This window comes from Candoia aspera, chromosome 2 (genome assembly GCF_035149785.1).
Source record: "Candoia aspera isolate rCanAsp1 chromosome 2, rCanAsp1.hap2, whole genome shotgun sequence".
In the NCBI taxonomy this organism is placed as follows: domain Eukaryota; kingdom Metazoa; phylum Chordata; class Lepidosauria; order Squamata; family Boidae; genus Candoia; species Candoia aspera.
The window spans coordinates 10,867,672-10,890,212 of record NC_086154.1 but is presented as its reverse complement, the minus strand read 5'-3'; the positions used below and the strand labels follow the sequence as shown (position 1 = coordinate 10,890,212).

Below are 22,541 nucleotides of genomic sequence, written 5' to 3'. Positions count from 1 at the left end.
TAAAGTCTTAAGAGGAGATGGAATAGCAATTGACAGGGGGTGCTATGGCGCTAACCACCCCCAGGTGGAGCTGTTACCCTCCCCATCCCAATTAAGGTGGCAGAACCAGGTCTTCAATTTCTTCGGGAAGGCCGGGAGTGAGGAGACCCGTCTCAACTCCGGGGGCAAGATATAATTAATATAAAGGGAAGGAACAATTATTTAGTGATTTGTATGTGTGCTGATGGATTTATCTATAGAAATAATGTGATCTTGGTTTGATATATGAGTAAAGGATTGATTATATTATTGTATATTCTTGCTGAAAGTCAGAAGGCACTTCTTTATGTAATCTTTCAAATAATTTTTCTTGTATTTCTCACTTTTTTAGTTTTTTTTTCCATTTTTTATTTTTGCTGTTTTCTACATACATAGATTCATAGGGGTGTGTGTCTGTATTTCTGTGTGTGTGTTTGTAGAATCTATCCCCAGCATTTCCAGAGATCCTTGATGATAACCCTTGGCTGTGCTACGAATCTGTGATTGACCCAAATTAGGAAATGAATTTCATGATTTGAACTTGGATCTCGCTAGTCTTCTGTGTGTCAAATGAATCATAATGAATGTTTGAGGTTAATCTAGCCTTTTGGCATTTTCCCTTTTTCATTGTAATGTATGCTTATTTGTTGTTGTTTGCACACGTTGTGCAGCCATTTTATAGGTAATAATTAAACTAACACTTGTGTTTGAACCTTATAGACAAAAAGGATGCCAATAACAGCCTTCTGAACAACCGAGTATCACAAGCAGACTTAAAAAGGAAAGCAAATCAAGCCAGCAGTCAAATCTTCTCCACTTTCTCCAGAGAACCCCAAAACTCTTCTTCCCCAGCAGGTGACAGTGGGAGAGAAAAACAGGAAGAGAGTTTTGTGCTGGAAAAAAATTGATTATGTGGAACTCAAATATTACATGAAAAAGTCAAAGGGGATAATTTCCAAATTCAGAAAAAGAGGGAAATACCAGGAAGTCAGCGGAGAGGAAGAGGTCACTTGGATAGCCACATAGGGCAGACAGTAACGCAAGCCTCACCCTGTGAGGAGGGAAACAGTCGTTTTAATCAAAGCACCACCAAACAAGGGATCAGAAATAGTTTTGATCTCCTCAAGAATCCAAGAATATCAGTGGTGGAAAAGCCCCACGGAGTTGTATATTGTGGGAAAAGCCCAGATCACAGCTGATTATGCATGAGAACACCCATACCAGCAAGGACGCCTACCAGCGTTCTCAATTTGCCATCCTGGTGAATCACAAGAGGACTCACACGAGGGAGAAACCGTATGAGTGTCCGGATTGTGGGAAAAGTTTCAGTTGGAAGTCCAAACTGCTGAGACACCAGGAGACACACACAGGACAGAAACCGTATGAGTGTCCGGATTGTGGGAAAAGTTTCAGTCAGAATTCCCACCTGGTGATACACCAGAGTACTCACACAGGAGAGAAACCGTATGAGTGTCTGGATTGTGGGAAAAGTTTCAGTCAGAATTCCAACCTTGTGATACACCAGAGGACTCACACAGGAGAGAAACCGTATGAGTGTCCGGATTGTGGGAAAAATTTCATTCAGAGTTCCCAGCTGGTGAGACACCAGAGGACTCACACAGGAGAGAAACCGTATGAGTGTCCGGATTGTGGGAAAAGTTTTGGTTGGAAGTCCAATCTCATGATACACCAGAGGACTCACACAGGAGAGAAACCATATGAGTGTCCAGATTGTGGGAAAAGTTTCAGTCGGAAGTCTGAAATGGTGAAACACCAGAGGACTCACACAGGAGAGAAACCGTATGAGTGTCCGGATTGTGGGAAAAGTTTTTGTTTTAAGTCCAATCTGGTGATACATCAGAGAACTCACACAGGAGAGAAACCATATGAGTGTCTGGATTGTGGGAAAAGTTTCTGTTTGAAGTCCAACCTGTTAAAACACCAGAGGACACACACAGGAGAGAAACCATATGAGTGTTCTGATTGTGGGAAAAGTTTCAGGCGGAAATCTGATCTAGTACAACATCAGAGGACACACACAGGAGAGAAACCATATGAGTGTCCAGATTGTGGGAAAAGTTTCAGTCGGAATTCCCACCTGGTGATACACCAGAGGACTCACACAGGAGAGAAACCATATGAGTGTCTGGATTGTGGGAAACGTTTTAGTGTGAATTCCGACCTGGTGATACACCAGAGGACTCACACAGGAGAGAAACCGTATGTGTGTCTGGATTGTGGGAGAGGTTTCTGTGTGAAGTCCAACCTGGTGATACATCGGAGGACTCACACAGGAGAGAAACCATATGAGTGTCTGGATTGTGGGAAAAGTTTCAGTCGGAAATATGAACTGGTGGTTCACCAGAGGACTCACACAGGAGAGAAACCGTATGAATGTCCGGATTGTGGGAAAAGTTTCAGTGTGAATTCCCACCTGGTGAAACACCAGAGGACTCACACTGAAGAGAAGCCATATGAATGTCTGGATTGTGGGACAGGTTTCAAGCGGAATTCCCACCTGGTGATACACCAGAGGACTTACACAGGAAAGAAACGGTATGAGTGTCTGGAATGTGGGAAAAGTTTCTGTTTTAAGTCCAACCTGGTGATACATCAGAGGACTCACACAGGAGAGAAACCATATGAGTGTCCGGATTGTGGGAAGAGTTTCAGTCAGAATTCCAGCCTGGTGAAACACCAGAGGACTCACACAGGAGAGAAACCGTATGAGTGTCCAGATTGTGGGAAAAGTTTCAGTCAGAATTCCAACCTTGTGATACACCAGAGGATTCACACAGGAGAGAAACCGTATGAGTGTCCGGATTGTGGGAAAAGTTTCAGTCGGAATTCCGATCTGGTGATGCACCAAAGGACTCACACAGGAGAGAAACCGTATGAGTGTCCGGATTGTGGGAAAGATTTCAGTCGGAATTCGGATCTGGTGATGCACCAAAGGACTCACACAGGAGAGAAACCATATGAGTGTCCGGATTGTGGGAAGGATTTCATTGCTAGATCTAGCCTTATAAATCATGTAGGTTTACACATAGGAGAGAAGCCATTCAAATGCCCAGACTGTGGACGGTGCTTCACAAACAATTCCTACCTTAGCAGACACAAGAAAATGCACATGAGGGAGAAGATGCTAGGTGTAGAGAAGGCTTGAATTTCACTCCTCATCTCCCATTGGACATCCAGCTAAAAAGTTAAGTATTTAATTTCTGGCCTTCTTTTTGGTCAAACATGTTTGACATGAGGGAGGAGAGAAAAAAATGGAAAATGATAGTTTGAGAAAGGCTAACTGCAAGTACTTGGCAATCAGCAGAAGTTCCCAGTAATCTGCTGCAGGTCCTAAAAGATGCATGAAAAAAAGATGGAACCACTCAGATTTTATGAGAGAAGATATTATGGAAGTTTATGGCAGTGACAAAAGCCCTGTAAAGTTTCAGATGGAAAGGCTGTTCTGCCTTGCAGTTGAACATGATGGATAAGACCTGTAGGAATATTGACTTGAGGAGAAAAGTCACTGTGGGTTGGAGCGTAGGATCTCCAGGTTTAGTAACAGCCCCTGCTGTGATCCTGTTTCCTTGGAGGTGCCTGCTTGGTAGCCTTTGATGCCAAGAGTCTGACCCTTCTGTTAAATCCGCTTGGTGGTGGAGATGGAAGGTCTTTCATGTCTAGAAATGGATTGTGTAAGACTTTTAAGAAAGAAAATAACTGCGTCGTGTCTGTTCCTGTGAACGTGGGGCCACGGTAAGGCAAAGCTCCCTACAAGTAAAGAGAGGATAATTATTTGAGCCGCTAAGTGGCATTTTAGCTATGCAGATGAAAGATCCTGATTCTCCTGAGTCCAGAAGACACCAAAGAATTCAAGGCTTGTTCATTTTAGGAACCCAATTCAGAGATCAGGTTATAATTTTTTTCCCTAGGAGATCATTTTGCATATTTATTTATTTATTATTCGCGTTTCCATTACCTCCCATTTCCCCCCAAAAGGGGGACTCTGATCCCTTTGCAGAAGGGCACTCAACAGCCAGGACTAGGCCAGGGGTCGGGAGGAAGCAAGAGGCTCTTTTGGCCTGAGCCTTAAGCTCTGAGTGGCTTCAAACTTAATCGTCTGCAAAGTTGTTAAACTTTAAAGTATTCAAATTAAATTTAATTCTTTCCTCCTTCCTCTCTCTTGCTCCTTTTTTATGCCTTTTTTTTTGTGCATACCTGTTATGATGTTCCATTTTATTATGGGTAGTTGCTGCAATTGCTTCTTTCCCTAAGGATTTATTTTCTAAGTTTGTCATTTTGGGGGCATTGCCCACTCTTATGCTACATCCTCTTGGATATGGATGGTGTCCTTGCATTTATAGAAAGATCCATCCTGCAGTCGGGACTTTTCTCTTAGAAGATACAGATATAGAAGCCCTGCTCAGGACCGCCAGTCTTGCTTTCATCCCGTTCTTGAATTTCTCCCCAAATTTCATTGTTGGTTCTGCAGTGTTAACTGAAGATGTATGAATTCTATTCAAAATATACTCTTGATTCTATGATGTGTTCCCTTCTTGTAATTAAACAAACAGAAAGCTTTAATGGGCTTTTTTCTATTTCTTTCTAAAGGAGCCATTCCACTTTTTCCTACCTTTTTATGGTTTTTATTCCTTTAAATCTATATTTTACAGCGGTAGAGTGGCAAAGTTATGAGCCAGCTTCCACATTCCCCAGAAATCCTGAGGGAAGAGGGCCACTCCCAAAGCTTGTATTCGTGACCTTATAAGCAGCAGGGAGCCTTAATGCAGAGCGGATTGGTGACCAGACAGAGGTGCCAGTGGGGGCAGAGAGGAAAATAACCAATGGCTGTTTGAAACCTCCCTCAGCGCTAAATACATTGCTGCCAACCAAACTGGACATTAATACTGCGCCTTGTGGCCTCCTCTTGACTCTTGCAATCCCTGCCCATCTGAAATCTCTGCAAAGTAGTGCAATTAGTGATAGAGAAAATGTTCCCATGTGAGGTTTTTTTCCCCTCATTGTTGATCCTGGTTGGGAAACGGGGTTGAATGAAATTCTCTCCTCTCAATTGGCGATGTGACATGGAGCATTGGGGTGGAGTCCTATGGTTTCCCATGCCGAATGTCATTTCACCTTTGGGGACACTCAATTCTACTGTTGGAAAAGGGGCGTCAGCTTGTTTTTAGGGTGCAGCCTCATTTTAAAGATGGAACCCCTGAAAATGGGAGAAGGAAGCCAGGAGAGCGACCGTCCTACTCAGAACAAGGGACTCTCCGCATGTTTGGGGGAGAGCCGAGTTAGTCTGTGGCAGCCCCAAAGCCGAAGGCATCGAAGAGCAGATCCTGGAGTTGGCGATACTGGAGCAGCTCCTGATGATCCTCCCGCTGGAAATGCAGCGCTGGGTCCGGAAACAGAGTCTGGAGACCTGCAGCCAGGTGGTGGCTCTGGCCCAGGAGTTTCTTTGGAGGCCACAAGGTGGTGAGCAGAAGGTGAGCCTGGCTCCTTTTCGTGTTCCACAACCTTGTGGAATCTGAGAGGTGGAAGGCGCTGTGGAGGGGCCTTCCAAGTAACCCGCTGTGGGAGTGTTTTTAATGATGCATAAGTAGCCTAAAATCAAGAGGGGTCTGGTGGCCTTGTCCAATTAGAACATTTTATCAAAAGACATAAGCTTTCTTGAACTGCGGCTTATAATCAGATGCATGGTGCAGGGGGGTGAACAAATGCCCTGAGGAAGGAAATGACAAATAGTTTCTCTGTTGCTGTCAAGAAACCTGTAGCGACGTATCCATGAAATCACCAGGCACTGAGTGTCACTCCAGAGAGACTTGAGCTGACTTCTAGTGCAATATAATTGATGTCCTTCCAACTTGCTTGTTCTTCTAGGAGGCCCCGACCATCAGCAGTACTTCCTGAGAGAAGCAGCGGACCTGCCCCAGGGAACGTACGGCAGTGGGAGGAAGAAGATGAGTTTCGATTCCCCGCCAAGGAGCCAGAAAGTCCCACTGAAGGAAAATGCGCACAAATGCCAATACTGTGGGAAGCTCTCCGACTGCCGCACCCACCTGATTATCCACGAGTGAACTCACACGGGGAGAAACCCCACAAGTGCTCAGCTTGTGGAAAAAGCTTCACCTGGAAGGAATCTCTGATTATCCACAAGAGGTTCCACACGGGGGAGAAGCCGTACAAATGCTCGGAGTGCGGGAAGAGCTTTGGGACGCGCTGCAACCTCCTGAGGCACCGCAGGGTCCACACGGGCGAGAAGCCATACCGCTGCTGCGACTGCGGTCAGTGTTTCCGGTACAGACCGCAGTTAGTGATTCACAAGGGGACGCACAAGGGGGAAAAGCCTCACAAACGCGCAGACTGTGGAGAAAGACGCGGCATCTGGTGATCCACAAGTGGACTTACACCGGGGAGAGGCCTCACGAATGCGCCGTCTGCGGCAAGAGTTTCAATCAAAAGTCGGACCTTATTACACCAGGACCCACACTGGGGAGAAGCCGTACAAGTGCCCCGAGTGTGAGAAAATGTTTTCCAGTTCCTCTAATCTGTCTAGGCACCAGAAAATCCATGCAAGGGAGAAGCCATAACGGGCACTTTAGACAAAAGACAGTAGTAGGGCCATACTTGGGATAGTGGCGTGGAGTGGCGTAGGTCAAGAAAGAACACAGAAAGAAGGGAACAGAGTCGTGTCTGTAAAGATCTGTAAAGATCTGGTTTGCTGGGAATGACCTTGTTTCTACCCACTTGGCTTCACCTGTGGGAGAAGCTAAACCAGCAGTATCTCTCCCCCCCGCCCCAGAGTCTGCAATGAGTTGAGGTTACTAGACCTCATGAAACTCTTATGCTGAGATATCAAAGAATCTGCACAAATGCTGCAGTCCGGTGAGATCTTGTGCAAGGTGAAGGCATTTTAAAGTGGCTAAAATGATTTTATTGGGGAGATAGCAAGGGTCATTTGGGAAGAGAGCTGGACGTCTGCAGGCAGAGGCGGCTGAACCTTACGCTACATAACCCGTGCAAATTCATTCTGGGCTTCATTAACCATGATGTTTAAACTTTCCTCAAGTCAAGGTTGGAAAACGGAGCTTCCAACTCTGGTCTGGAGGAAACGGTGCAGAGTTGCTAGTTTATACACCACCCTAAACAGACCAGAGAAAGAACTTCCATGGTGTGGTTTGTGAATATCTCTGAACTATAAAGTTTTTCTTCAAAAATTGGCTCAGTACAGACTGAGCTACTATTGTTTGCCCAACCAAGCATGATTAGAAATAAACCCCAGTGTAATGTTATGTATGAATGCAGGATGTTTAGCTGTTTTTGGTGGCAAGAGGAGTCAAATGGGAGGGGAAGAGAGAGTTCATTCCTGGAGAGCCAGAAGTCTTCAGAAGGACACAGTGTGCAAATGTGGCCTGTAAATTTGCTCATTGATTTAAAAGTTCATCTGTAATAATTGCAAGGAACCAGACTGGGCCACAACACTGTTGTCAGGAGACAGGCAAAGAACCACGCTGAGCCGATATTTCCAACTCTAGTTCTTTATTGTTCTTACCATATAGACAGAATCTTGCCAGACTAAAGCTATCCTAACTAACCTATAGAGAAATAACCCAGAAGAGCCTAGGGCAGGGCCAACCTGACTCTCTTTGACCCCTTGCCAGGACTCTCTAAACTAAGAGCTCACTTATCAGCTTGGAATGCGTTCCCTCCTTCCTGGGAATGGGCAGCTTCGCTGATTTCCACATCTGTTATGACAATTCCCAGTTTATTAGTCTCCAAGAACCCAGTACAGCTAGTCCTCACTTAACAACCATTCATTTAGTCACAGTTCAGACTTACGACAGTGCTGGAAAAAATGACTTATGACCAGTCCTCACACTTACGACCATCACAGAATCCTCACAGTCGCGTGATCACGATTTGGGCATGTGGCAACCTGTTTCCATTTATGACTTTCACAGCATCCCAGCAAGCAAAATCAATGGGGAACCACGTTTTGCTTAACAACCAGGTCATAAATTACGATTGTATTTGCTTAATGACCCTTCACTTACCAATTGAAATTCCAGTCCCAATTTTGGTTGTTAAGCAAGGACTACCTGTACAATTCACAAAACGTTTGTAGTTGTAGGAATTACACCCGGAGGAATTGCATCACCAATGGGCAGTCATTGGTGGGACCACAGGAATGAGAGGAAGGGCACTCTAGTTTTTAACCATTAATCAGAAATATATCCTTTAGGAGGTTGTATTTCTGCTTCCCAGAAGAACACCAGAGCAAGGGAACTTCGAATCTAGCTCTTTCCATCAGCCACAAGAGGAGTACATAGAAGGCAAAGTAGCAAAGACTGATACAGCCCTTCAAAATGAGGGGTTTTGAAAGATTTAATCTGTTTATCCAGAGCTGTTTTTTTAGTATAATTCATTTTGCAGATGAGAACAAGAGGAAGTTACTTTGTTCAAAATTAATCATCTTCACTTCATTAAAAAAGAGTCCAAATTACCTTGACTCCAAAGAATTGAATCTTCTTTGAATATTATGACACTTTCATAACGTGAGTTGATGGGAAGACGTAAATGGAGATTGATATTTGTATGCTGACACAAAGGTTGTGGAGTTGGTGTCTTTAAAAGTTAGACTTTAAAAAGTCAAAATGGCATTGAGCAACTTGAAGCACAGATGTTGCATCAGTGAAACATCTGGGGGAGGAAAATCCACTCTTTTGTGTTTTAGTCAGACATTTGTGTAAATCTATTATTCTAAACCCATCTGTTTTCAACCAGCAGCAAAGGGATAGAAAATAAATGTGCAAATTCCTAAATGTTGCGTTTTTAGCTTATACTTATGAGTAAACAGACGGTTTTATGTTGAAATGATCCCAGGTCCTCATTATAGTCAAGTCACTTTTGCTTTGTCTTGCTTGTTGAAGAATGGAATAGAAGACCGGTGGGAGGAAGGGACTGAATTTTATCTGGCTTTTCAACAAAGAAATGGAAGGATTACAAATGGTTACCTTCTACCGATTCCCAATTATTAATTTTTTTGTTTTAAAAAGCTCTTCTGTATTAAAGGCCTGAAAGCTATTACCCTGAGAGTAGCTGAACCAAGAGCAGTGTTCCTCACCCTCAGCGACTTTTAAGATGTGTGGACTTCAACTGCCAGAAATCCATGCTGGCTGGGGAATTCTGGGAGTTGAAGTCCACAGATCTTAAAACTCGCTGAGGGTGAGAAACACTGAGCTAGAGCGACCTGGCAGAGTGGGGATTTGAGGCCGGTCCGCAGGAGAAAATGCAGTTCTTGCTCCTCATTGCAATCCGAGTGGACCGCGGGGAGGAAAAAAATCAGTGCAGAAGGCAGACCCTAGGCCAAAAGGTTTAAGAAATAAACGTTGCTGCAACCATTTTCCCCCAGTCTCTGGTGGGTGCTGACAACCAACCGCTTTGTGCTGCTATGTACGGCGCTTAGCTCTTCCCAGAGGACTGGATCTAGTATTTTCCATCTCCAGCGGGGACCGTCATGGGGGAAGTGGTTGTCTTCAATACGCTGCTTTTGTACGGGGTGTGTGTGTGTATTAATCCCACCCTTGATTCGACGGTGCTTACGGGATTCGTCTCCAGTTTATCCTCACAACAACCCTGTGAGGTAGGCTGGAAGGGGGAACAGCCGTAAACTACTGAATTATTCGTGCTCATCCCTGGCCATGAGGGCTCAGGCTGACGGCAGAGTAAGGTCATCCACCTCTGGACAGCCACAGTTCTGCTCAGTCACTTAAAGAGGAACCCATCGCTTGTGCTGGACCTCCGCAGCCACTGACTGTGCTTGGAGGGTGCCAGCTTGGGAAAGGAGAGAGATTAACAATATTAATCCGAGTGATTATCTCTTGACAAATTGGTCAGCTAGCTTCTTGCTATATTAAGACTGATTTTAAAGCCAGTTTTTATTTTTATAAAGATAGCAAGTGTATCATAGTGACTAAGGACCAGGGAGACCAACATACAATTCCCACTAGAACAGTTTCTCTCGGCAAATCCCAGACGTCTCAACCAACTCCCAGAATTATCAGCAATGCCTAAGTTGGCTGGGAATTTTGGAAACTGAAGTCCCCACACCCGAAAATTATCAGGTTTGAGGAACTCTGCACAAGCCCACAGAGCTGAGTGGGCAGCTTTGGGCCAGCCACTTTTTCTCAGCCCAGCCTACCTTGCAGGATTGTTGTTGAAAGAATAAAGGATAAAGAATAAATAAAGAATAAATCCTATCTTGGTCATCATGCCACAATCATGATGGAATGGGAAGGGTATTTTCAGGGTTTATATGGGCAAGAAACTATACCTCTGGCAATGATTTTCTGACCACAGAATTTATCCCTAGTAATTTGGAGTGGCGGAGTCCAACATTAGCATCGATATTTAGAAACGTTGATCAAAATGTTGAGACTCCCCCAAGAATGAGGACTAGCCACAATCCCGGTTTATAAAAAAGGATAAAAAGATCCGCCTATCAGTCTGATGAACATAGTTAGTAAACCCTACCCAGAAGAAAGATAAGAAATCGATACAATTAATCAACGCAATTAATTCGTTCGTGCGGAAGGGCCAGAGAGCAAACGCAGACACCGCCAATGGCAGCTGCCTTAGTGCGCTCTGAGCACCAAGCTGGAGTTTTTACTGGAGAGATCCGAATTCCGGCGTCAAGCTGGCCAAGGAGGCCAAATGCGATTTCGGCCGGAGATCAGCTGCAGTCCCCGAAAATGCCCCACAGCGGGGTGGGAGGTGTGATGTCACCGCGCACGAAGCTTAGTTCCCCTCCATGACGTCACAACAGCAGGGAGCCATCGCGATCAATGGGAGGAAAGTCGCTCGCGCTTGACTAGAAGACTCCGTCCCGGCATTCCCGGCTATGACATCACAATGCACAGAAACTCCAAACCGCACTCTCACCTGGGGGGACGGCGGCGGCGGGTCCTCGGACAACCCCCTCCTCTTTCCCTTCCGCTACATTCGCACCGCGCGCCTCGCCTCGAGCCCCGCCCCTCCTTTGAGAGCGCAGCCAATCCACGCCTTGGAAAGGCTTTCGAATCTTCACACTGGAAACCGAAGGAGGCGGGCAGGGCTGACCAGCTCTCCAATGAAGAGGCAGGGCTGGGGCCTGGGCGGGGAAAAGGATGAGGGATATTATTGCCATTTCGCCTCATTCTTGGGGAGGATTGATTGACGCTCCGTGTGAGAGCGAAGGACAAGATCTTAAGCCAATGGAAGCTAAGCCTGGGCGGGACAACATGCCGCCTCCTCTCCCCGCGCGAGAAGGTAGACCCTGCCTTCGAAATCCTCGTTTTCAATTGGACCGCTTGGAAGTCGCTGTTATCCAATCAGAGGGCGAGAAGGGGAAAAGCACACCGCTTCTCTCTCTCCGGCGGTGGCGTGGGCGTCCCTCGGTCCTTTCCCAAGGTGGCGCCCTCCGAGCACTTTGGAGTGCAACTCCCATCGTTCTAGCTAGTGGCTGTGGACAAGAGGTGCGGTAGTCCAGCACAAGCGATGGGTTCCTCTTTAAGTGACTGAGCAGAACTGCGGCTGTCCAGAGGCGGATGATTTGCCTCTGCCATCAGCCTGAGCCCTCATGGCCAAGGATGAACATGAATAATTTAGTAATTTAGGGTCGTTCCCCCTTCCAGCCTACCTCGCAGGGTTGTTGTGAGGATAAACTGGAGACGAATCCCGTAAGCACCGTCGAATCAAGGGTGGGATTAATACACACACACACCCCGTACAAAAGCAGAGTATTGAAGAGAACCACTTCCCCCATGATGGTCCCCACTGGAGATGGAAAATACAAGATCCAGTCCTCTGGGAAGAGCTAAGCGCCGTACATAGTGCAAGGCGGTTGGTTGTCAGCACCCACCAGAGAGTGGGGGGGAAATAGTTGCAGCAACATTTATTTTTTAAACCTTTTGGCCTAGTGTCTGCCTTCTGCAGATTTTTTTACTGTGTTTCACTCAGATTGCTTTTCCTCCCTCCCTCGCCCTGTGTGTCTCTCTCCCCTCTCTAGGCTGAAAGGAGCAGCTCTCTCCATTTAACCCCTTCACTTAAGCAGGGCAGGAGGGGGCTGAGCAATGCCAGTCTCCCAGCTGGCCAAGCCCCACAGGAGGGCATCACCCACATCACCCCCCACCCCTGAAAGCCAAAGGATCAAAAGAGATTGAGATTGAAAAAGAAAGTTCCATGCACTGATCTGCACTTACAGCTGCCAGTTAGTAATTAATCACTATGGAAGATGGGCGAGACAGTCCTGCAGGTGCCCTTGAACTACAACACCCACCATCCTCCACCCCTGACATTTTTGGCTGGCGATCCTGGGATATGCTCAACCTCTAACCCCAGACAGTGTGTCAGGAGGAGTCTGTGTCATGAGTACTGATGGCGAGCAGGAGGGGGCCTCTATCCAGGGGGGAAAACGCATGCGTAGTACTGAGGAATTAAGCAGCCATTCAAAGAGACACAGATCAGACCCGCCTTAACTTTGGGGTTTATCTGTCTGGGTTTTCCCACGCTTCGTCAGTTTGTTAGGATTCTGTCTTATGTAGCAGTAATAAACACTAGAGACCTACTCCTCGTCTCAGCGTGATTCCTGACTGTTAGGACAGTCTGTAGCACCTTCCCTGTCCCACCAGTTGCATTCAAACGCCTGGCTCAGTCTGAAAAGCTGCTCTCCGATGCCTTCGGCTCTGGGGCTGCCACAGACTAACAGGACTCTCCCCCAAACATGCAGGGAGTCCCTTGTTCTGAGCAGGACGGTCCCTCTCCTGGCTTCCTTCTCCTGTTTTCAGTGTTCCCATCTTTAAAATGGAGCTACACCCTAAAAACAAGCTGAGGCCCCTTTTCCACCAGTAGAATTCAGTGTCCCCAAGGGTGAAACGACATTTGGCCCCGGCACCATAGGACTCCACCCCAGTGTTCCATGTCACATCACCAATTGAGTGGAAGGAATTCCATGCAACCCCCTTTCCCAACCGGGATCAGCAATAAGGGAAAAACCTCACATGGGAACATTTTCTCTATCGTTAGTTGCACTAATTTGCAGAGATTTCAGATGGGGAGGGGTTGCAAAAGTCAAGAGGAGGCCACAAGGCGCAGTATTAATGTCGGTTTGGTTGGCAGCAAGGTATTTACCGCTGAGGGAGGTTTCAAACAGCCATTGGTTATTTTCCTCTCTGCCCCCACTGGCACCTCTGTCTGGTCACCAATCCGCTCTGCATTAAGGCTCCCTGCTGCTTACAGTGTCACGAATACAAGCTTTGGGAGAGGCCCTCCTCCCTCGAGATGGCTGGGGAATGTGGAAGCTGGCTCAAAACTGTTGCAAAATATGGCTTTAAAGGGGAAAAAAACATAAAAAGAGAGGAAAAAGTGCAGTGGCTCCTTTACAAAAGCGAAAAGAAAAAAGCCCATTAAAGCAGCTTTTTGTTTAATCACAAGAAAGAAACTCATCATAGAATGGAGAGCAAATTTTGAATAAAATTGGTATATCTTCAGTTAAGACTACAGAGCCAACCACTAAACATGGGGAGAAATTCAGGAATGGGATGGGAGCAAGAGACTGGCGGTCCTGAGCAGGGCTTCTCTATCTGTATCTGTATTCTAGGAGAAAAGTGCTAACTGCAGGATGGATCTTTATATAAATGCACTGACACCATCCATGTCCAAGAGGATGGAGCCCTAGTGTGGGCAATGCCCCAAAAATGGCAACTTTGCAAAATAAATCCTTAGAAAAAAAAGTGTTTGCAGCTCCTACCCATAATAAAATGCGACATCAGAACAGGTGTGCACAAAAAAAAGGCACCAAAAAGAGTGAGAGAGGAAGGAGGAGAGAATTAAATTTAATTAGAATATTTTAAAGTTTTACAACTTTGCAGACGATTAAGTTTGAAGCCACTCAGAGCTTAAGGCTCAGGCCAAAAGAGCCTCTTGCTTCCTCCCGACCCCTGGTCTAGTCCTGGCTGTTGAGTGCCCTTCTGCAAAGGGATCATAAGCAAAGGGATCTACTAGGGAAAAAAAATATTATAACCTGATCTTTGAAATAAGTTCCTAAAATGAACAAGCCGTGAATTCTTTGATGTCTTCTGAACTCAGCAAAATCAGGATCATTTATCTATATAGCTAAAATGCCATTTAAGGATCCATATTCTCTTCTCTTTACTTTTGGGAAAACTTAAAAAGAAGCCCTGAGAGAGGAGTGAAAGAAATGGAAACACCTCCCATGTCTTGGGAAGGGAGCTTTGCCTTACCTTGGCCCCACGTTTACAGCAATGCTGACACTATCCAGTTTTTTTCCTTTTCAAAAGCCATGAATGGTTCTTACACAATCCATTTCTAGACATAAAACATTTCCACTGTGCATTTTTTCCTCCCATCTCCACCAAGTGGGATGTAATAAAAGGGTCAGCCTCTTGGCGCTGCTGTCACCAACAGCCATCAAAGGCTACCAAGCAGGCACCTCCAAGCCAACAAGATCACAGCAGGGGCTGTTCCTAACCCTGAAGATCCTAAGCTCAGACCCATAATGCCTTTCTTCCTCAACTCAATATTCCTACAGCTCTTATCCATCCTGTTCAACTGCAAGGCAGAACAGCCTTTCCATCTGGAACTTTACAGGGCTTTTCTCACTGCCACAAACATCCCTAATATATTCTCTCATAAAATCTGAGTGCTCCGATCTTTTTCTCATGAATCATTTAGGACCTCCAGCAGCTTACTGGGAAGTTCTGCTGATAGCCAGATATGTGTAGTTACCCTTTCCCAAACTATTATTTTCCATTTTTTTCTCTCCTCCCTCATGTCTAATACTGAGACACGTTTGACTAAATAGAATCAGGCCAGAAATTAAATACTCAACATTTTAGCTGGATGTCCAATGGGAGATGAGAAGTGAAATTCAAGCCTTCTCTACACCTAGCATCTTCTGCCTCATGTGCATTTTCTTGTGTCTGCTAAGATAGGAATTGTTTGTGAAGCACCTTCCACAGTCTGGGCATTTGAATGGTTTCTCTCCTATGTGTAAACCTACATGATTTATAAGGCTAGACCTAACACTGAAATCTTTCCCACAATCCGGACATTCATACGGTTTCTCTCCTGTGTGAGTTCTCTGGTGCACCACCAGATCAGAACTCCGACTGAAATCTTTCCCACAATCCGAACACTCATATGGTTTCTCTCCTGTGTGAGTCCTCTGGTGCATCACCAGATCGGAATTCCGACTGAAATCTTTCCCACAATCCGGACACTCATACGGTTTCTCTCCTGTGTGAGTCCTCTGGTGTATCACCAGGTGACAATTCTGACTGAAACTTTTTCCACAATCTGGACACTCATACGGTTTCTCCCCTGTGTGAGTTCTCTGGTGTTTCACCAGGCTGGAATTCTGACTGAAACTCTTCCCACAGTCTGGACATTCATAGGGTTTCTCTCCTGTGTGAGTCCTCTGATGTATTACCAGATTGGACTTAAAACAGAAACTTTTCCCACATTCCAGACACTCATACGGTTTCTCTCCTGTGTGAGTCCTCTGGAGTATGACCAGGCTGGAATTCTGACTGAAACTTTTCCCACAATCTGGACATCCGTAAAGTTTCTCTCCTGTATGAGTCCTCCGGTGTTTCACCAGGTGGGAATTCCGACTGAAACTTTTCCCACAATCCGGACATTCATACGGTTTCTCTCCTGTGTGAGTCCTCTGGTGTATCACCAGGTCAGAATTCACACTGAAACGTTTCCCACAATCCAGACACTGATACGGTTTCTCTCCTGTGTGAGTCCTCTGGTGAATCACCAGGTGGGAATTCCGACTGAAACTTTTCCCACATTCCAGACACTCATACAGTTTCTCTCCTGTGTGAGTCCTCTGGTGTTGCACCAGATCAGATTTCCGCCTGAAACATTTCCCGCAATCTGTACACTGATATGGTTTCTCTCCTGTGTGAGTTCTCTGGTGTATCACCAGTCCAGAATTCCCACTGAAAGTTTTCCCGCAATCTGTACACTGATATGGTTTCTCTCCTGTATGAGTCCTCTGGTGTACCACCAGGTGGGAATTCTGACTGAAACCTTTCCCACAATCCAGACAAACATACGGTTTCTCTCCTGTGTGAGTCCTCTGGTGTATCACCAGGTGGGAATTCTGAATAAAACGTTTCCCACACTCCAGGCACACATATGGTTTCTCTCCTGTGTGAGTCCTCTGGTGTTTTACCATTTCAGACTTCCGACTGAAACTTTTCCCACAATCCAGACACTCATATGGTTTCTCTCCTGTGTGAGTCCTCTGATGTATCACCAGGTCGGACTTCAAACAGAAACTTTTCCCACAATCCGGGCACTCATACGGTTTCTCTCCTCTGTGACTCCTCTGGTGTTTTACCATTTCCGATTTCCGACTGAAACTTTTCCCACAATCCAGACACTCATATGGTTTCTCTCCTGTGTGAGTCCTCTGGTGTCTCACAAGGTTGGACTTCCAACTGAAACTTTTCCCACATTCCAGACACTCATACGGTTTCTCTCCTGTGTGTGTCCTGTGGTGCATCACAAGATCAGAATTCCGACTGAAATCTTTCCCACAATCCAGACACTCATATGGTTTCTCTCCTGTGTGAGTCCTCTGGTGTATCACAAGGTTGGAATTCTGACTGAAACTTTTCCCACAATCCAGACACTCATACGGTTTCTCTCCTGTGTGTGTCCTGTGGTGCATCACAAGATCAGAATTCCGACTGAAATCTTTCCCACAATCTAGACACTTATACGGTTTCTCTCCTGTGTGAGTCCTCTGGTGTATTACAAGTTTGGAATTCTGACTGAAGGTTTTCCCACAATCTGGGCACTTATACGGTTTCTGTCCTGTGTGAATCCTCTGGTGTTTCATCAGGGTGATGTTCTTGCTAAAGCTTTTGCTGCTTCGAGGACACTGGTAGGCCTCCTCGCCAGTGTGAGTGCTCTCATGCATTATCAGCTGTGATTCGTAATCTGTGCTTTTCCCACAATACACCTCTGTGGGGCTTTTCCACCACTGATATTCTTGGATTCTTGAGGAGATCAAAACTATTTCTGATCCCTTCTTTGGTGGTGCTTTGATTCAAGCAACTCTTTCCTTCCTCACACGGTGAGGCTTGCGTTACTGTCTGCCTACATGGCTATCCAAGTGGCCTCTTCCTCCCCACTGACTTCCAGGTATTTCCCTCTTTTTCTGAATTTGGAAATCATCCCCCTTGATCTGTTCACGTAATATTTGAGTTCCACATAATCAATTTTTTCCAGCACAAAGCTCTCTACCTGCTTTTCTCTCCCTCGTCTGTCACCTGCTTGGGGAAGTAGAGTTGAGGTTCTCTGGAGAAAGTGGAAAAGGTTTGATTGCTGCCTTGATTTGCTTTCCTTTTTAATGCTGCTTGTTATTCTCAGCTGCCTAGAAGGCTCTTCTTGGCATCCTTTTTTTCTATGAGATTCAAACACAAGTGTTAGTTTAATTACCACCTATAAAATGGCTGCACAACATGTGCAAACAACAACAAAAAGCATACATTACAATGAAAAAGGAAAAGTGCCGAAAGGCTAGATTAACCTCTAACATTCACATTTGACACACAGAAGACTAGCAAGATCCAAGTTCACATCCTGAACACTTGCTGGCTTGGGTCAATCACAGATTCTTAGCACTGCAATGGGTTATCATCAAGGATATCTGGAAATGCTGGGGATGGATTCTACACATCCACAGATATATGCAGACAGAGAGAAATAGAGGAACACACCCAGCTGGCATTTTGCAGCAGGGCTGCGTATCTGATTCTCCCCCACGGAGGAAACGAGGCAACCCCGCTCGCTCCCGGCCACTCCTCCCTCCTGTCCTCCACTTACCTTCCGACGGCGGCTGCTCCGACCCGGGAACGCCAGAGCATTCCTCCACGCCACTCTCCTCCCAGGCGGGAGCCGGAAGAGGAAATTCCCCTGCCTTTCCTCCTCTCCTCCGACATCCCCTCTAGAAAACCAGTACTCTATTGTTTCAGCTCCCCCCCCTCCTCCCCCTCCCGTCGGATATCGGTCCTCAGCAACCACAGATGCCACTACTGGATTGACAGCTTTCTAGGCGCGAGGATTGCTTATTCTTAGACCGCCACCTAGCGACACGAGGCTGAAAAAATAAACTGGTCCGCTCCCAGCAATACTGAACTCAGGAGAAAAGGCATTGTCGAAGTCTGAAGCGACACTAAACGAATGGTTCTTAAGTAGGGACTTCCTGTAATTATTTTATCCTGTTATTTTAAATACACATTTGGTCATGTCTGAGGGTCCAAGCTGGTGATTTTTGAAGAGGAGGTGTCTGAGAGGAGGGTTGTAGAAGAGACAATACTGATAAGTTTAATGGTGATAATGATATTGAAGAATTTAAATCTTCTCAGGCATTTCTCTGCACTGGTACAACAGACTCAAAAAAAGTCCGTCTTTACAATGGGAGCTATTCACCCGTGGGTTTTACACGCACTGGTGATCCAAGTTGTCCTATTCCGTTGTGCCTCGTATGCGGCAAGCACCGGACAAATGCAGCGGTGGCTCCCGCAAAATCAAAAAGACTTACAAATCACAACCATATGACAAGTACAAGTTCTGCTTCTTTTAAATGGCTATGGGAATCAGAACAGAGTAAAGCTTTTGTTAATGAAATGGCAGTCTGTAGAAAAAAAAGCCCGAGAAACAGGTTATTTAGGAGCAGAACTTCAATTTAATGTAATTTAATTTAAAAGTTGAAGTCCACACATCTTAAAAGTTGCTGAGGTTGAGAAACACTGAGCTAGAGCAACCTGGCAGAGTGGGGATTTGAGGCTGGTCCGCAGGAGAAAATGCAGTTCTTGCTCCTCATTGCAATCCGAGTGAACCGCGGGGAGGAAAAAAATCAGTGCAGAAGGCAGACCCTAGGCCAAAAGGTTTAAGAAATAAACGTTGCTGCAACCATTTCCCCCCAGTCTCTGGTGGGTGCTGACAACCAACCGCTTTGTGCTGCTATGTACGGCGCTTAGCTCTTCCCAGAGGACTGGATCTAGTATTTTCCATCTCCAGCGGGGACCATCATGGGGGAAGTGGTTGTCTTCAATACGCTGCTTTTGTACGGGGTGTGTGAGTGTATTAATCCCACCCTTGATTCGAAGGTGCTTACGGGATTCTTCTCCAGCTTATCTTCACAACAACCCTGTGAAGTAGGCTGGAAGGGGGAACAACCGTAAACTACTAAATTATTTGTGCTCATCCCTGCCATCAACTTTACCATTCTGACATTGTAGGTCATGTTCAGTCTTTCCACCTCTGGGCATATAAAAGCCTCACTGCTGGTACCATCTACCACGAGTTCTTTCTAACTGTTTGTCCATCAATCCTAAAAGAAAAGTCTCTGGTTTCGATTGTGTATTAATCTTTAAAATCTTCTGAATTAAACTATAAAATATTTGATCCTAAATTTCTTAGCTTTTTTGTATGTCCACCAAAGGTGATAAAAGGTCCCCTCTTGTTGTTCACACTTCCAACACATATTTCTTCTTTCTCTCTAGCAATTGTCACCACCATAAAACTCTCCTTGGAAACTGATCCTGACTTGAAGCCCATTCCTCAGGGAAATCCAGACCAGAATTTCCCTTCCACTTTCCTCATCTCTGTGCAGAGGAACAGGGAGTTTTTCTCTATGCACAGGGGGGGAAAGTGGTAACCAGATCCGCCAGGACTCCATGGGCCAGGTGGGATCCATGCGAATGAGATAGGACCGAGAGACCACGTTTTTCACTGCCAGCTAAGCAAATCCACCTCAGGGAGGCCAAATGCAAGGCCCTTTTTGAAAACTGGACAACCAAGGCGGCAAAATGTTCATTTGAAACTTCATCCTTTTTTTTTTCACTCTATCATAGGCCAAGGAATGATTTTTCTTTGTTTTTAACTCAGGACCTCTATAACTAGGAGCATGAGAAGGGAAAACCCTTGGTATTAAACTTTTATGGAACAGTTTTTCATTAATTTATTTATAATTCAATTTTGCCACCACCCATCTCCCCCAAGAAGAGGGACTCCAGGTGGTTTACAATAACACTAGCATTAAAACAATAAAAATATAAAAATATAAATACAAATTACCAAATATAAATATAAGATAAATATAAATATAAAATCCAAGCGGCCATAAAAGATCTAATTTAGTGAGGATAGCTCTAAGGCGCCTGTCACCCCAAGGAAGAACTTCTTCCCACCCCAGGCGAGACGGCAGAGCCAAGTCTTCAGGTTCCTCTGGAAGGCCAGGAGCGAAGGGGTTTGCCTCACCTCCACGGGCAGAGTGTTTCAGAGTGCGGGAGCCACTGCAGAGAAGGCCCACTTCCTGGACCCCACCAACCAAAATTCTCTTACAGAAGGGGTCCATAGCATGCCCTCTCTGCAGGATCATGTGGGACGGGTTGATGTCATGGGGATGAGATGGTCCCTCAGGTAGCCTGGACCCATACCATGTAGGGCTTTAAAGGTGATAACCGACACCTTGAATTGGACCCAGAAGCAGACTGGTACCCAAAGCAGCTTGTGCAGCTAAGGTGTTACATGCACTGATCTTGGGGCACCAAGAATTGCCCACGCAGCCGCATTCTGGACCAGCTGTAAGGTAAAGGTAAAGGTTTCCCTTGACGTAAAGTCCAGTCGAATCCGACTCTAGGGGGCGGTGCTCATCTCCGTTTCTAAGCCTTGGAGCCGGCGTTGTCATAGACACTTCCGGGTCATGTGGCCAGCATGACGACTCGGAACGCCGTTACCTTCCCGCCGAAGCGGTACCAATTCATCTACTCACATTTGCATGTTTTCGAACTGCTTGGTGAGCAGGAGCTGGGACGAGCAACGGGAGCTCACCCCGCCGCGCGGTTTCGAACCGCCGACCTTCCGATCGGCAGCTCAGCGGTTTAACCCGCAGCGCCACCGCGTCCCAGCTGTAGCTTCTGGATATTCTTCAAGAGTAGGCCCATGTGGAGTGCATTGCAGTAGTCTATGTGGGAGATGACCAGGGCATGAGTGACTGTTCAGAGGGCATCTTGATCCAGGAAGGGGCGTAACTGGCACACAACACAAAGTTGTGCAAAGGCCCTTCTTGTTAGGCTTGAGCCCACTTCTGACTCCGAAAACCAAACTTATACAGAGTCAGAAGGGGAAAATGAAACTCAGCAGGAGAGATTTGGAGAAGTTGAACCAGGAAGTGACTCAGCAGAGCGGGAAAATTTGCAAATTTGCAAACCAGAGCAGGAGACTGGACAAACTCTAGAGGGGGATTTGAATTCTCCAATCAGCACTCGAGACAGGAGAGCTGAGAAACGTGCAAATCAGAAGGCAGCTCAATTGGCTGCAGGAGAGAAAAGGCGTGGAAGGGATCACTTTAAAAGGCTAGCGCACGAGGAGCAAGCGGCCGAAGACAACCCATCCTTTGAGCTCACAGCATCTGCGGAACAGCCATTACCTCTGTTGGATGCCTTGCCTGTAGCCAGAGAGGAACCAGTGCCAGCATCTTCTACCACCACAGAACCATCTTCTTCACAAGCCGCTCCAGTCGAGCTTCTCCTTGCCGTCCTTGCTGAGCACAGCCTCGCGTCCAGCTCCAAGCCTCATCACATCGCTCCAGCACGATTCAGATGCGCTCCCAGATTCAAGCCTTGCCTAGACTCTCCAGTGCAGTCCAGTCTTGTTCCCAGCTTTCAGCCTTGAGGAGGGAGTACACCAGCACCTCCTTAAAGGCAGCCAGGAATACCCCCTTCCTCAAGGATTTATTAGCCATTGCCTGGACCCAACCACATGTCACCTCCTTGGCTGCCTTCACCAGCCAGGAGGGGCATGGATCCAGATGACAAGTGGTGGCATTTACAGCCCAGAGGATCCTGTCCACTTCCTTGGGCCCAACAGGATCAAACTGTTCCCAGATAACTGGATAAGTACATTCCCTTGGCATCTCCACAGACCATGCCTCATGCTTAGAATCCAACTTGGAATGGATCTGAGTGATTTTATCCTGTAGAAGCTCAGAAAACTCCTCTGCTTGGCCCTGTAGATGAGTCACTGGGCCCAACTTCCCCAAAAGGGATTGAGTGATCTTAAACAGGGCCATTGGGAGGCATTCTGCAGACTGTCATGCGCTGCCTACTACTGAGTAAAACACAGACACTAATTCAGGGAAGATCAGGTTCTGGTTTATTTCAGCATAGTGCATAGCTAGAAAAAGCTGAGAGTGAAGGGAGCGCGCCGGTGCGGGGTTTAAATAGCCTGCACCGGTCAGCGCCCCCCCCCACCTTGGGTTGTGTCATCCTTCCAAGTCCTGTATGCTTTGTTGCCGGTAGGTGAGGGGTCGCGGGGCCCCTGCTGGTGCCCCGGGCTTCGCTCATAATCGTTTTCTTCCTCCGGCCGGTGATTGCTGTCAGCTGGGTGATATCCATTGCGTTCCTGCTGACAGCTTCAGGTGTGCCTCGTGATCC

The 22,541-nt window shown here is 46.4% G+C and overlaps 4 protein-coding genes across 9 annotated transcripts in view; 3 read left to right on the top strand and 1 right to left on the bottom strand.

The window, feature by feature from the left end:
* Positions 1 to 17,146, bottom strand: part of LOC134492164 (zinc finger protein 436-like) — a 210,015-nt gene extending 192,869 nt beyond the window's left edge. The window contains exons 1-2 of one of the 4 annotated variants that reach the window (XM_063296344.1): positions 15,945 to 17,046; positions 14,910 to 15,860 (exon numbers count right to left, since the gene is read on the bottom strand). In XM_063296344.1, coding sequence (XP_063152414.1) covers positions 14,948 to 15,860; positions 15,945 to 17,017 — 1,986 coding nt within the window. In that variant the 5' untranslated portion in view covers positions 17,018 to 17,046 and the 3' untranslated portion in view covers positions 14,910 to 14,947. Of the gene's footprint in view, positions 1 to 14,909 lie in introns of those variants that run through there. The other 3 variants (XM_063296345.1, XM_063296343.1, XM_063296342.1) reach the window with 3 other exon arrangements.
* The window catches only part of LOC134492118 (zinc finger protein OZF-like), a 161,160-nt gene that overhangs the window by 115,388 nt on the left and 23,231 nt on the right, over positions 1 to 22,541 (top strand). The window lies entirely within an intron of this gene.
* Positions 887 to 22,541, top strand: part of LOC134492100 (zinc finger protein 271-like) — a 226,221-nt gene continuing 204,566 nt past the window's right edge. For all 3 annotated transcript variants that reach the window (XR_010067389.1, XM_063296252.1, XM_063296251.1), the window contains exon 1: positions 887 to 956. The gene's annotated coding sequence lies outside the window, so the exon portion shown is untranslated. The remainder of the gene's footprint in view (positions 957 to 22,541) is intronic.
* On the top strand, positions 955 to 4,177 carry LOC134492087 (zinc finger protein 268-like). The gene has a single exon (XM_063296226.1). The coding sequence runs from the start codon at positions 1,220 to 1,222 to the stop codon at positions 3,182 to 3,184; it is 1,965 nt and encodes a 654-aa protein (XP_063152296.1). The 5' UTR covers positions 955 to 1,219; the 3' UTR covers positions 3,185 to 4,177.

Bases quoted from the DNA above. Each gene is read 5' to 3' on its own strand.
- LOC134492087 (XM_063296226.1), top strand. From the start codon at position 1,220: ATGCATGAGAACACCCATACCAGCAAGGACGCCTACCAGCGTTCTCAA.